Source organism: Mustelus asterias, chromosome 21 (assembly GCF_964213995.1).
Source record: "Mustelus asterias chromosome 21, sMusAst1.hap1.1, whole genome shotgun sequence".
Lineage (NCBI taxonomy): Eukaryota > Metazoa > Chordata > Chondrichthyes > Carcharhiniformes > Triakidae > Mustelus > Mustelus asterias.
In genome coordinates, this window is record NC_135821.1 from 4770605 (window position 1) to 4785191 (window position 14587).

Below are 14587 nucleotides of genomic sequence, written 5' to 3' on the forward strand. Positions count from 1 at the left end.
CTTTGCTGTGTTGAACCTGTGGCAGGGTTTTGTTTGTGGGAATCGGTTTGATTGGAACATCTTTGTTTATACATTGTGGTTGTTTTGTTTGTAATGGATCAGTTATTGCTAATATTCTTACTATACATGTTGTTATCTCCATTCTTAACTAAACTTTTTGATAAAAGCTCCTTAATGTGTCACTTGAATCATACCCGAGGTGAAACATATGATCCAGGTTGGCTCCCTAAAACACTGGAGAGTCTGACCTGAACCACAACAAGTTTATGTTGATGCAAGCTTCCTCATGGGTCGATAGAATCACACCTGGAGTGAAATACTTTATCCTCACACTGATGAGAAAATCAAAAATACTTGGGGGTTGGTGGGTCTAGCCTAACTTCGTAATAGATACCTTGAGGCCTGATCCCTAACAAAAGGATAAGTTCTATTGGTTATAAAATGCTCATAATGCCCAAATCTGAGTTACTGGGTTTATTAATTGATGGAAAACCTATTTCAGGGACCAAAGTCAACCCTGTTGCTGTACATTTGGCGTCATGTAGGCCAGACCAGGTAAGGACAGATTTCCTTCCTAAAAGGACATTAGTGAACCAGATGGAATTGCAGTATAGTTCCACACCTGTTCCTCTCCCTTCCATCTTACCTGATTTAGCACAAATATTCCCAACTGACCTCCTTAACCTAGACTATTGCCAGGCAATGGCATCATGGGCACTTATGCCTAGTTCCCTTTAGGGTGTGGTAGGGGAGGTTTATGTCAAACATAACCTCAAAATGTCATCTCAATCTGCAAGTCATGAATTTAACCACTGGGTCAGTCCAGGTTGATCCCAGTCAGAACCAGGATTGATGGAAGCTTAAATAGCTCATTTTGGCCAGGGATGAAAGGCAGGACATGGGTTTGAAATGATAAAAGACAGGAAAAAATCCAGTATCTGTCTGCTTGCACACAAGCTGCTAGAGTTATCATTGAGAATTTTAGTTCCTGCTCTTCTTGCTGCTTGGAGCTATACACACCTTCTGCTCAGTCAAATTTTTACAGCACTACGTAAACATATCACTGCTTTTGAGAGAGGAGAGAGGTAAAGGAATTGTGCCAGGAAACTAGACCTTCAACATTCAAATCCTAAATGGTTTTAGGTATGACAGCTGAGTAACTTCTCAACTGGACTCACCACAAAGCAACTACAGAGCAGGTCAGAGGTTAGGAATACAGCAGCCAGTAACTCACCTCCTGACTCCCCAAAGCCTGTCCACCATCTACAAGGCACAAGTCAGGAGTGTGATGGAATATTTCCCACTGCCAAGATGGCTGCAGCTCCAACAAGCTTGACACCATCCAGGACAAAACAGCCTACTTGACTAGCACCACTGACACTCAGTACACATCGCTACTACTATCTACAAGATGCATTGCAGAAATCCAAAGATCCTTAGACAGCTCCTTCCAAACCCATGAACACTTCCATCTAGAAGGACAAGGGCAGCAGAAACATAGGAACACCACCATCTGCAATTTCCCCTCCAAGCCACTCACCATCCTGACTTGGAAATATATTGCTGGGTCAAAATCCTGGAATTCCCTCCCTAACAGTATTGTGGGTCAACCCACAGAACATGGACTGCAGTGATTCAAGGCGGCAGCTTACCACCATCTTCAAGGTGAAGTAGGGATGGACAGCAAGTGCTGGCCAGCCAACGACACCCATGTGCAAGGAATGAATAAAAAGAACTGGTGCAACATCAACCACAGAAAACCAATGATTCAAACAGGACAAGTTTATTTACAGTTCATAATTATTTTGAAAGACCAGGTCACAATCTTTGACAGACCCAATAAGAATATTGGCTTTTGCCTTCAATTAGAGTAGTAACAAATACAACAAGCTCTTGACCCCTGCATTAGTCACTCTCCCCCAGGGCGAGTCTGTCAAACAAGTACTCTCCCATGCCATTCTCAGGAGCTCCCAGTCTCTTCAGGTTGGTGATGTGATCTCCAAGCTTCTTGATCATCTTCACTTGTTCATCCAAGTAGTGAGTCTCCAGGAAGTCACACAGCTGGAAAAGAAAATGTTACAAATCAACATCTGCCAGGAACTTTCCCCCACAAGAGATTGTATTTGCACTGGGAGGTTAGCAATGTACTACAATGGAACTGGATACCTCATGGTCCAGTAAGCTTGAGATTCTAGCATCACATTTAGTTCCAGTTGTCCAATTAGCTCACCTCCCTATCCTCAATCATCTCTTCCCCCAAAGCCCAGGACAGATACATGTGGAGCATTTGAACCGATCAAAGGGAGGGTTGGTGCCAAGGAAACAACTTACATGGGGATCGCTGTGTCCAGAGGAGAGTTTGTGCAGATCCAGCAGACTCTGGTTCACATTCTTCTCCATCTGCAGAGCTCTCTGCATGGCCTCCAGACCATTGCTCCACTCATCCTGCTCTGGCTTCTGAAGCAGAAAGGCAGACACTTCACTCATAATGGAGTCAAACAGGAGGAAGTTCAAGGCAACACAAAAAGCAGTCCATGTTACTAGCAACCAATGCACCACAAGAAAATCTTTGCATCACACCCTGGTATTGCCAGAGATGCACATATCCATCAAATCCAACCTGGACATCCTCCAGGATGATTCTGCCTCCACGTTTATTCTGGAATTCCATCAGTTTCTCAGTGTGTTCCTGTTCCTCATGTGACTGCTCCTTGAAGAACTCAGCAAAGTGACTCAGGGCAACATCATCCCGGTCAAAGTAACAGAACTGAGGAAAGAGAATTTTACAAAATCTATCAATTGTTTCCCCAACTCAAATCTACTAACTATTAATCCTGAACTGCTAGTTTCTGTACAAAACAAAGCCAAAAGATCCAGCAAACAAAATCAGGAAGCTTGGAATTTTGATTCATGCCTATAGTTTATAATTAAGACAGCCCACCGACACATCTACTCAGGACACCAAGGAAATTTGGCATGTCAAGTACGACTCACCAACTTTTACAGATGCGCCATAGAAAACATCATTTCCAGATGCATCAGTTTAGTATGGCTCCTGCTCAGACCAAAACTGCAAAGGGTTGAGAATGTAACCCAGTCCATCACACAAACCATCCATTGACTCCATCTACACTTCCTGCTGCCTCTGAAAAGCAGCCAGCATAATTAAGGACTCCCTCCCATCTTCTCCCATTGGGAAGGTACAAAAGTTTGAGATTATATACCAACCAACTACTGAATGGATCTACCTTACATTAACCTGATCTTTCTACACCCTAGTTATGACTAACACGAGATTCTACACCCCCTCCTCCCCCATGTACTCTGAATACATATGTAAACTAATATGAAAATAAATGAAATTAATTTGATGCATCGTATTAAGGCTCCACCTGTTCTAAGGTGGACAGAACATTCTTCAGAAACATTGCTGGATAACATTCTCTCCAGTGTTCGGGACAACATTGGCCCCTCAACAAATAGCACCAAATTAGACAGTTTAATTACTGATGCGCTTCTCAATCACGAGGCTAGATGCTCGGTAAATAAAAGGCTTTTATTTACTGTAATGAAGCAGCCAATAATTATATACACTATCCCAGACTGAAGGGGTCCCGGCCAGAGCAGGGACTTTTATACCTCTCCCAGGAGGCGGAGCCCGACTGGGATGTACCACAACACTACAGTACAAAGGTGTAACAACCCCACCCTAACCCCAACAGCAACAAGTAGCACAACCCAACAGTAACATATGTACATCCTTGTAGTACTGGCCAGACCCTGGCTCAGTACTATCCAGTGGGAACCAACGATGGTTCACCACAATTACTTCATAGGAGAGCTGGCAATTAGTGAAAACTTCCTCAATTAGAAAAAGAACAAATTTATTCCTCATTCAATAGCCCAGGCAACCTGAGGAAGTGAAAGACACATCAATGCAAAAGCCACCCATGAAATGGACCAAGCAGCATCCTTCATTCTAGTTTCACTGCAGATCAAGAATTCTGGGCACCCCGAACACCACCAGGGCTTTTCTGGTCATTAATTGATAGTTACAAGCAGGGACTTGCTAACATTTCCCTAGCTACAGTCACCCGCATTGAAGCTGAACCTTGTCTAATGTTAACAAGCACCTGACCAGCTTTGTGCTCAGTTCCAAACTCAGGCAGCAGCTGAACTAGTTTCATCCATTAAACCCCTCAATGGAGAGCAGCTGTCCTCTTTTTTTAGGTCAAACCAAACCAAGTAAACAAACTCAGATTAAATCAGGACAAAGTAAAAAGGGGCAGCTCCCCAAAAAGGGGGGGGGGGGGGGGGGGGGGGGGCGGAACAGCCCGAACAGAAATCAAAGTACAAAGGAAACTTAAAAACATCAAATTAAAATGTGATTATTGGGGTCAATAATGCACCCCAACCCCTGCGGTGCCCAGCAGGCACAAGGAGCAGCCCATTCACTCAACATCACCCTGGATTACACACTGGAGACACTCACCCCCAGGGGTGAAAGTAAAGAGAAGTTTTAGTCACAAGTAGGCTGACATTAACACTGCAATGAAGTTACTGTGAAAATCCCCTAGTCACCACACTCCAGCACCTGTTCGGGTACACCGAGGGAGAATTTAGCACAGCCAATGCACCCATCATCTTTCAGACTGTGGGAGGGAACCAGAGCACCCGGGGAAACCCACACAGACACGGGGAGAACGTGCAGACTCCTCACAGACAGTGACCCAAGCCAGGAATCAAACCCAGGTCCCTGGTACTGAGGCAGCAGTACTAACCACTGTGCCATTAATATCATTTATAAAGTCACTTCATTCAACTGGAGAAGATCCCACATTTCAGACCACAGTGACAAGGAACACAAAGCTCACCATGGAGAGGTAAATATAGGAGGAATAGAGCTCCAGGTTGATCTGCTTGTTAACAGCATCCTCACAATCCTTGTGGTAGTTCTGACACACTTGGGAAGCCATCTCACTGAGGATAAGAGTCACACAACAACAAGCTGACCTCTGCCCTCACAAGCTCTTGTATTTATACCACTGGGACATCCTACATTCAAACTGGGAATGACATCACCAATGATGATTGACAACCCCTGACAGCCAATCAGGAATTCTTTCGATACCAATCAAGTAGCTTTTTCGGGTACCAACGTAATAAACGAACTCAAATTAACTTAGGGACAAAGTAAAAGGGGCGGCTCCCCAAAAGGAAGGGGGGAACAGCCCGAACCAAAATCAAAGTCGAAAGGAAACTTAAAACGTCAAACCAAAAGGTGATTATCGGGGTCGATAATCAGCCCCTGCGGCGCCCAGCGGTCGCGGAAGGCGTCAACCGCGCCCGTGGACACCGCATGCTCCCTCTCCAGAGACACCTGGCCGCGAATGTAGCCGCGGTAGAGGGGCAGACAGTCGGGATGGACGGCCCCGTCGATCGCCCGCTAACAGCCAATCAGGAATCAGCCATCAATTCAGGCACCAATTAACAAAGGGTGTTGCGGGGGGGAGGGTGTGGGAGCCAGAGCCAATCAGAGCTTTGGAATCCAGGCAGGTTTGGGAGATTCACCTCGATGATGTCACTGCTTCTGGGTTCCTCGACCATCTTCCAGCGTGAAAATGTCTCGTAGAATAGAATCCCTACAGTGCGGAAGGGGCCATTTGGCCCATTGTGTCTGCACCCAATCTGCGAGAGTGAATTCCTCCGAGGCCCTATCACTATAACCGCACATATTTACCCTGCTAATCCCCCAACCTACCCACTTTGGGACAGTAAGGGGCAATTTATCATGGCCAATCCACCTAACCTACACATCTTTGGAGTGTGGGAGGAAACCGGAGCACCCGGAGGAAACCCACGCAGACATGGGGAGAATGTGCAAACTACACACAGACAGTGACCCAAGGCCAGAATTGATTTTTTGATTTGATTTGATTTATTATTGTCACATGTATTGGGATACAGTGAAAAGTATTGTTTCTTGTGCACTATACAGACAAAGCATACCGTTCACAGAGAAGGAAACAAGAGAGTGCAGAATGTAGTGTTACAGTTATAGCTAGGGTGTAGAGAAGGATCAACTTAATGCGAGGTAGGTCCATTCAAAAGTCTGACAGCAGCAGGGAAGAAGCTGTTCTTGAGTCGGTTGGTTCGTGACCTCAGACTTTTGTATCTTTTTCCTGATAGAAGAAGGTGGAAGAGAGAATGTCCGGGGTGCGTGGGGTCCTTAATTATGCTGGCTGCTTTTCAAAGGCAGCGGAAAATGGTAGACTGTATCAATGGGTGAGAGGCTGGTTTGTGTGATGGATTGGGCTTCATTCACGACCCTTTGAAGTTCCTTGCGGTCTTGGTCAGAGCAGGAGCCATCCCAAGCTGTGATACAACCAAAAGGAATGCTTTTTATGGTGCATCAGTAAAAGCTAGTGAGAGTTGATCTTCTGAAACAATAGAGGCGTTGGTGGTCCTTCTTAACTATAGCATCGGCTTGGGAGGGACCAGGACAGTTTGTTGGTGATGTGAATACCTGTATCCCAGGCACTGTGGGACTGCAGTGCTAACCACCATGCCAGTGGATTTGGAAAGGATGAGTACATTAGTTATGAAATGCTCATGATGTCCAGATATAATTTTAGATGAGTTACTGATATTGGGATTTTTAAATTCATGGAAAATTATTTTTTTAAGTCATTGTGATGTGGGCGTCACTGGCTGGGCCAGCATTTACCTAATTGCCCTTGAACGGAGTGTCTCACTCGGCCATTTCAGAGGGCATTTACTGTGGCTCTGGAGTCACATGTAGGCCAGACCGGGTAAGGACAGCAGATTTCCTTCCCTAAAGGACATTAGTGAACCAGAATGGCAATGGTTTTGTGGTCATTATTAGACTTAATTCCAGATTTTTACTGAATTCAAATTCACCATCTGCTGTGGTGGGATTGGACCCCCGATCATTACCCAGAATGGAATTCAAACCCAGGTCCCCACAGCATTACCCAGGGTCCTTGGAGTTACAGGTCCAGTGAAAATGCAGGTGAGAGAGTCATAGAGATTTACAGCATGGAAACAGGCTCTTCGGCCCAACTTGTCCTTGCCTCCCTTTTTTTAACCACTAAGCTAATCCCAATTGCCTGCATTTGGCCCATATCCCTCTGTACCCATCTTACCCATGTAACTGTCTAAATGCTTTTTAAAGACAAAATTGTACCCGCCTCTACTACTACCTCTGGCAGCTCGTTCCAGACACTCACCACCCTCTGTGTGAAAGAATTGCCCCTCTGGACACTTTTGTATCTCTCCCCTCTCACCTTAAACCTATGCCTTCTAGTTTTAGACTCCCCTACCTTTGGGAAAAGATGTTGACTATCTTCCTTATCTATGCCCCTTATTATTTTATAGACCTCTATATGATCACCCCTCAGCTGCCTATGCGCCAGGGAAAAAAGTCCCAGTCTATCCAGCTTCTCCTTATAACTCAAACCAGATCCAATAACATCCCAGTAAATCTTTTCTGCACTCTTTCTAGTTTAATAATATCCTTTCTATAACTGTACACCCACAGTGCTGTTTATACAGAGCATTCAAAACTAAGTTCATTGGGAAATCTGAAGCTGCAGTAATGAAGTTTAACAATTGTAGACAGGATTTTGAGACAGTACTGTGCCTTAAATATTTTGCTTATGTTCCTTTGGGTACCGTGATGTCTGTAACCAATGTCCTCTATTGTTAATGAAGCAGCATCATGAGCATCATGTTGATTTAATCTGGATTAATGCAGGTTCCTGGGGTTTATAAAAAAATCACCCTTTCAGCTTGCTGACAGTTTGTCATATGGCTAGGGACAGCTATGCATCACAAAAGTCCAGCTTTTAGAATCATAGAAACCCTACAGTGCAGAAGGAGGCCATTCGGCCCATTGAATCTGCACCGACCACAATCCCACCCAGGCCCTACCCGCTTTTAGTTTCACTTTTCAGTGCCAACTTGAAGTGGATGAAGCAATAGTGCTTTCCTCCCTCACCTCCAAACCCCACTGGTATGGAAGTTTCTGTTCAGTTCCTGTCTCAAGGCGTGCTGAAAGCTCCAGAGAACTGATCCAATATGCAAAAGAACCAACTCAGAGCAAGTGTTAAAAAGCTGAAGCATCTTGTGATTATACTTGCTTCCTATGTAAACTCTAGAAAAGTGTGTATGGCTGTGGGATGGTGTTTGACTTGGAACACCAGAGCCAGCTAGCAAGGTTTATACTGTATCATGTTTGATTCTTGTAATTGGTACAAGGTTGGTTCTTGATAACTTGTATCATACTTGGATTGAAACATCTGCTCACCCAAGCCCAAAGTCAAATTTAAAATAATTATTTCATAAACACTTTGTCTGGGTCTTAGTTGGTCAAAGCTTAAATAGCCAAATTGTATTTTTTTGGCCAGGGAAGATTTGAACTGAAATTGTGTAATAATAGGTAAGAAGTGAGCAAGTACCACAACAAACTGCAAAGTGTTATCATTGGTGGAAACAGTTTTCTATTTATGCTAATTGGAACCATAAGACACACCTTGCACTTGGTCAATGTTGTAAAAAAAAAAATCCAAGTTACACTGAATCCTCAAAAAATAAAGCAATTCAACTTTACAAAGCAGCAAAACAATTTATTTCCAGTTCTTTTTTGCAAGATCACATCCCAGCTATTCATTTGATATAGGTGCCCTGTCAGAATATTAATTTTTGCAACCTCTATAGTAAATTCAGTCCCTCTCCCCTAGGGTGAGCCTGTCAAACAGGTACTCTCCCATGCCATTCTCAGGGGCTCCCAGTCTCTTCAGGTTGGTGATGTGATCTCCAAGCTTCTTGATCATCTTCACTTGTTCATCCAAGTAGTGAGTCTCCAGGAAGTCACACAGCTGGAAGGAGGAGGAAGGGAAAGTAGTTATATCCACTAACAGATACAAATCCAAGCTCCCCTGGGACTGGAGGATATCAAGTGATACATTTAAAGTTGGTGGAATTACAGTGTCATTAGAATGATGATTTAAGGACACCACAGCAGCTATTGTCAGAGATCTTTTGATTAGCTTCAGGGACAAGGCTGACCCATTCCCAAAAGGATTAGTAGCTTACATGAGGGTCGGTGTTCCCAGAGGAGAGTTTGTGCAGATCCAGCAGACTCTGGTTCACATTCTTCTCCAGCTGCAGAGCTCTCTGCATGGCCTCCAGACCATTGCTCCACTCATCCTGCTCTGGCTTCTGAAAGAGGGGAAGACAGACTGTTTGTTCACAATGGAATCAACAAAATACAAGGTGTCAAAAGGATACAAATTACTTTCATGGGATGGGTGTCACTGGCTAGGCCAGCATTTATATCTGGGTGGCAGTGAGAGCTACATCCTGTAGTCCATATGGAGGGGCATTATCAATCATACAGAATTTGAATTAAGCAGCATTTCAAATGAAGTTAGCACAAGGGGAAGTCAAGACAAGGTCACTCATTCCATTAAAATCCAACCTGGACATCCTCCAGGATGACTCTGCCTCCACGTTTATTCTGGAATTCCATCAGTTTCTCAGCATGTTCCCGTTCCTCATGTGACTGCTCCTTGAAGAACTCAGCAAAGTGACTCAGGGCAACATCATCCCGGTCGAAGTAACAGAACTGCAGGGAGAATTTAAAGCCAGTTTAAAATCTAACATCTCCCATTGTTATAGAATCCTACGGTACAGGAGGCCATTCAGCCCATTGAGTCTGCACCAACCACAATCCCACCCAGGTCCTATCCCCATGCATTACCCTACCTAGTTCCCCTGACACTAAGGGGCAATATATGACCAATCCACCTAACCCACACACCTTTGTTCTGAACTGTTCAAGAATTAATTCTACTGGCTAAATAGCAACATTGATTTTGCTTTTAGCATTTGAAAATAGATAATCTTGTTTATGAAACAAGCAGAAAGGTTACACTCTGTCCAAGCATATGGAAACAGAGAATTAAACTGACAATAATGGTACAAAGGACATTCAATAAGTCTTTGTCCTCCATCCAGAAAGTGTATAAACACCCAGATACACAAGGGTTTACTGATCCATTCCATTGAGTGAATATCAGTCTACATCCTCTTCACAGCTTTGTGCTCATCAGTTCCAAACTCAGGCAGCAGCTGAACTAGTTTCATCCATTAAACCTCTCAAATGGAGAGCAGCTGTTACAAGGAGCAGCCCATTCACTCAACATCACCCTGGATTACACACTGGAGACACTCAGCCCTCAATGATTCTCTCACCCCCAGGGATGGAAGACAAGAGAAATAAGTCTTAGTCACAAGTAGGCTGACATTAACACTGCAGTGAAGTTACTGTGAAAATCCCCTAGTCGCCACACTCCAGCACCCATTCGGGTACACTGAGGGAGAATTTAGCATGGCCAATACACCTAACCAGCACATCTTTCAGACTGTAGGAGGAAACCAGAGAACCCAGAAGAAACCCATGCAGACACAGGGAGAACATGCAGACTCCACACAGACAGTGACCCAAGCCAGGAATCAAACCCAGGTCCCTGGCTCTGTGAGGCAGGAGTACTAACCACTGTGCCATTAATATCATTTATAAAGTCACTTCATTCAACTGGAGATGATCCTACATTTCAGGTCAAGGAACACAAAGCTCACCATGGAGAGGTAAACATAGGAGGAATAGAGCTCCAGGTTGATCTGCTTGTTAATAGCATCCTCACAGTCCTTGTGGTAGTTCTGACACACTTGGGAAGCCATCTTCACTATTACTGCCACCTAGAAAGTTCTAGAACTGCCCCTTTCTAACACAACTTGTATTTATACCACTGGGCCATCCTGCATTCAAACTGGGAATGACATCACCAATGATGATTGACAATCTTTGACAACCAATCAAGTAGCTTTTTCGGCACCAATCAAGTAGCTTTTTCGGCACCAATCAAGTAAACGAACTCAAATTAACTTAGGGACAAAGTAAAAGGGGCGGCTCCCCAAAAGGAAGGGGGGAACAGCCCGAACCAAAATCAAAGTCGAAAGGAAACTTAAAACGTCAAACCAAAAGGTGATTATCGGGGTCGATAATACACCCCAGCCCCTGCGGCGCCCAGCGGTCGCGGAAGGCGTCAACCGCGCCCGTGGACACCGCATGCTCCCTCTCCAGAGACACCTGGCCGCGAATGTAGCCGCGGTAGAGGGGCAGACAGTCGGGATGGACGGCCCCGTCGATCGCCCGCTGCCTGGACCAGGAGCAGGTTGACAGCCAATCAGGAATCTGCCATCAATCCAGGCACCAATTAACAAAGGGTGCAGGGGGAGGGGGTGAGATCCAGGGCCAATCAGAGCTTTGGAATCTAGGCTGGTTTGGAAGATGAGTCTCAATGATGATGTCTGAATGAGTGTCAAGTTGAGGAGGAACTTCTTCACACAAAGGGTTGTGAATCTGTGGAATTCCCTGCCTAGTGAAGCAGTTGAGGCTCCCTCATTGAATGTTTTTAAGGCAAGGATAAATACATTTTTGAACAGTAAAGGAATTAAGGGTTATGGTGAGTGGGCGGGTAAGTGGAGTTGAGTCCACAAAAAGATCAGCCATGATCTTATTGAATGTTGGATCAGGCTCGAGAGGCCAGATGGCCTACTCCTGCTCCTAGTTCTTATGTCACTGCTTTTGGGTTCCTGGACCTCACTCCAATGTGATATTAGTTTCTTGGTTTTTCTCTCATTTAAATTTAATAATAACTTGTCACTTAGCTTTTAATAACCTGGTTGGGTTTGTTGATTGCAAGGAACTGGGGAGCTGTTCTGGGACAGGCTGGAAGAAGTGGCTGACCTCTTCCTGCCCGTCAGTGTTGTATGTTGGGTGAGTCCTTTTCTGGTCAACTTTCAATCTTGATGAAGATTATTTGTATCTGATTGAAAAGATATTCAGATGTTCTTGAACTCACTGTTGATTCAGAAAGCACAGGAGGAGGCCATTCAACCTCTGGCCCTTTGAAACAAAGATGTAATGAGTCCCACTCCTGCTTTTTTGCAAAATTCCTGCAATGTATCAATTTCCTTCTTCAAAATCATTATTGAAGCATCCACCAGCCTTTCAGACATTGCACTGTTTGTTTTTATTCATTCGTGGGACATGGGCGTCGCTGGCTGGGCCAGCGTTTATTGCCCATCCCTAGTTGCCCTTGAACTGAGCAACTTGCTAGGTCATTTCAGAGGGCAGTTGAGAGTCAACCACATTGCTGTGGCTTTGGAGTCACATGTAGGCCAGACCAGGTAAGAACTGTAGATTTCCTTCCCTAAAGGACATTAGTAAAGCAGATGGATTATTCCAACAATTGACAATGATTTCATAGTCATCAGTGGATTCTTAATTCCAGATTTTTTTATTAAATTCAAATTCCACCATCTGCCATGGTGGGATTCGAACCCGGGTCCCCAGGACATTAGCTGAGTTTCCAGATTAATAATCGAGCGATAATAGCACTCGGCCATCACCTCCCCATTCAAAACCATAACAACATTTTCCTTAAGAATAATCCTCCGCATGTCTCTTCCCTCACATTACTGCGGTTCTGAGGTCTGAGTTGGCACGGCGGCACAATGGTTAGTACGGCTGCCCTACGGTGCCAGGGATCCAGGTTCAATTCCAGCCTCGGGTCACTGTCTGTGTGGAGTTTGCACGTTCTCCCCGTGTCTGCGTGGGTTTCCTCCTAAAGTCCAAAGATGTGCAGGTTAGGTTGATTGGCTATGCTACATTGCCCCTTAGTGTCAGGGGGATTAGTAGAGTGAATATGTGGGGTTGCGGGAAAAGGGTCTGGGTGGGATTGTTGTCGGTGCAGACTCAATGGGCCGAATGGCTTCCTTCTGCACTGTAGGGATTCTATTCTATAAAGCTATTGATTGATTCTTTCCACGGGGAATTGTTTGGATTCACTATGGTAACCTGGAGGGAGTCGGGTAGATGTTGGGTTTGAAAGGTTCATGGCGAGAAGCAGCGCACTTTGGGATTTGTGTATTTTTTCACAATAGCAAAGTTAAAAGCTTCCTGGAAACTACGAGAGCGGCGAAGATATCAAGATGCAATCACTGACAGCAATTTCATTGCAGTTCACATGTACATTCCCAAAATCAACTCCTAATCATTGCAGTGTCAACATTTGAATCCATTCAAAGGGGTTGGGAGACAAATGGGGCATCAGCAGAATTTGATATGTATGATATGAATATACAAAGAATAGTGGGATGTGGACTAAGGGCAGGCAGAAGGGAATAGTTTAATTTGGCGTCATGTTCAGCAATACATTGTGGGTTGAAGAGCCTGTTCTTGTTCCGAAGACTTATGGAACAGTTTTTGGAATTTGGTTTTTAGGTTGCTGGAGGAGGATATGGGAAGGTCAGGCATACTAGGAAGTGAAATATTTATTTCCTTTGGTTTTTATTTCCTTTGTATATTTGATGAAATGTACAAAGTAGTATAATCTCATTCCACACATTCCTTTCTGCTCAATAACTTATGCAAGTTCACATTGTCAATGTAGCTTATTCCATCCCGTCAATCAATGGTGAGTACAAGTGTAAGGTTTTCAGAACCACATGAGATTCACTCCCGCAAAACAAGGTGAGTGACATTAATTTCAGACAGATTTCCCTATCACCCAATGCAGTTCCCTTTACTCCTGGGAATTCAATTTGAATAGCCATTTCCGCTCCTAAATCTTAATAGCCCTTATGAATAGTTAAGTGTCAGCTGCCAGTCACAGCAAGATTAAAAACAAAGGGATTGTTTAAAAAAAGCTTTGTTAAAATTGTTCTTCCCAGGACTAAGCATAGGCTCAGATGGGGTTGATTCCTCAACTGAAGTTGAATATCCTTCATATTTTAACAAAACACGAAGATAGTGGGTGCATTAAAAAATTGCACTGGACAAGTCACTGAATGCTCTGGGAATCAGAAGTTCAAATTCCACCATGGAAACTGGTGGATTGCAAATAATTAATCTGGAGTATGAAACTAGTCTCTAGAATGGAGACTGAAACTACAAGATGGCTCGTTAATGCTCTTTAGGGTAAAAGACACAGCAATATAGTTGACTCTGAACTTCTTGAAGTCTAATCTGTTGAAGGACAAGTTAGGGAACAGCAATGCTGCCATCTCAATAAAAAGCTGCTGGAATGGATATTTGACTGGGATAGATATCAGTCTAGTATTTGTGTCCCATATTTCTGACTAGGAGTGTTGCCAGCACAGTAGAGAATATTCCATAGAATCCCTATGGTGCAGAATGAGGCCATTTGACCCATTGAGTCCACACCAGCCATAATCTCCACCAGGGCCCTATTCCTGTAATCCCACATTTACCCTGCTAATCCCCTGACACCAAGGGGCAATTTAGTACAGCCAATCCCTTAACTTGCACATCTTTGGACTGTGGGAGGAAACATGCAGACATAGGGAAGAATGTGCAAACTCCAGTGACCAGAATTTAACCTGGCCCCTGGCAGAGGCAGCAATGCTAATCACTGTGCCACCATTTATCATGGAGAACAAAGAAACAGACCATTCTTCCTAGAACAACATCACC

The 14587-nt window shown here is 44.3% G+C and overlaps 2 protein-coding genes across 2 annotated transcripts; both read right to left on the reverse strand.

Moving 5' to 3' along the window:
* Positions 1-1905: 1905 nt before the first annotated feature.
* LOC144509496 (ferritin heavy chain B-like) lies at positions 1906-4976 on the reverse strand. The gene is made up of 4 exons (XM_078238404.1): positions 4875-4976; positions 2621-2767; positions 2332-2457; positions 1906-2061 (listed from the first exon to the last, which is right to left on the reverse strand). The coding sequence occupies exons 1-4, from the start codon at positions 4974-4976 to the stop codon at positions 1906-1908; spliced, it is 531 nt and encodes a 176-aa protein (XP_078094530.1).
* A 3768-nt stretch (positions 4977-8744) lies between these two features.
* LOC144509497 (ferritin heavy chain B-like) lies at positions 8745-10770 on the reverse strand. Its single transcript, XM_078238405.1, has 4 exons — positions 10666-10770; positions 9503-9649; positions 9118-9243; positions 8745-8900 (listed from the first exon to the last, which is right to left on the reverse strand). The coding sequence occupies exons 1-4, from the start codon at positions 10765-10767 to the stop codon at positions 8745-8747; spliced, it is 531 nt and encodes a 176-aa protein (XP_078094531.1). The 5' UTR covers positions 10768-10770.
* Between the last annotated feature and the right edge of the window lie 3817 nt (positions 10771-14587).

Coding starts and splice junctions, on each gene's coding strand:
- LOC144509497 (XM_078238405.1), bottom strand. CDS start 10,767: ATGGCTTCCCAAGTGTGTCAGAACTACCACAAGGACTGTGAGGATGCT. Junction 9,650..10,665: donor CCTATGTTTACCTCTCCATG/GTGAGCTTTGTG, acceptor TTCTCCCTGCAG/TTCTGTTACTTCGACCGGGA. Junction 8,901..9,117: donor CTGGGAACACCGACCCTCAT/GTAAGCTACTAA, acceptor TCCTCCTTCCAG/CTGTGTGACTTCCTGGAGAC.
- LOC144509496 (XM_078238404.1), bottom strand. CDS start 4,976: ATGGCTTCCCAAGTGTGTCAGAACTACCACAAGGATTGTGAGGATGCT. Junction 2,458..2,620: donor TCATCCTGGAGGATGTCCAG/GTTGGATTTGAT, acceptor TTTCTGCTTCAG/AAGCCAGAGCAGGATGAGTG. Junction 2,062..2,331: donor CTGGACACAGCGATCCCCAT/GTAAGTTGTTTC, acceptor TTTCTTTTCCAG/CTGTGTGACTTCCTGGAGAC.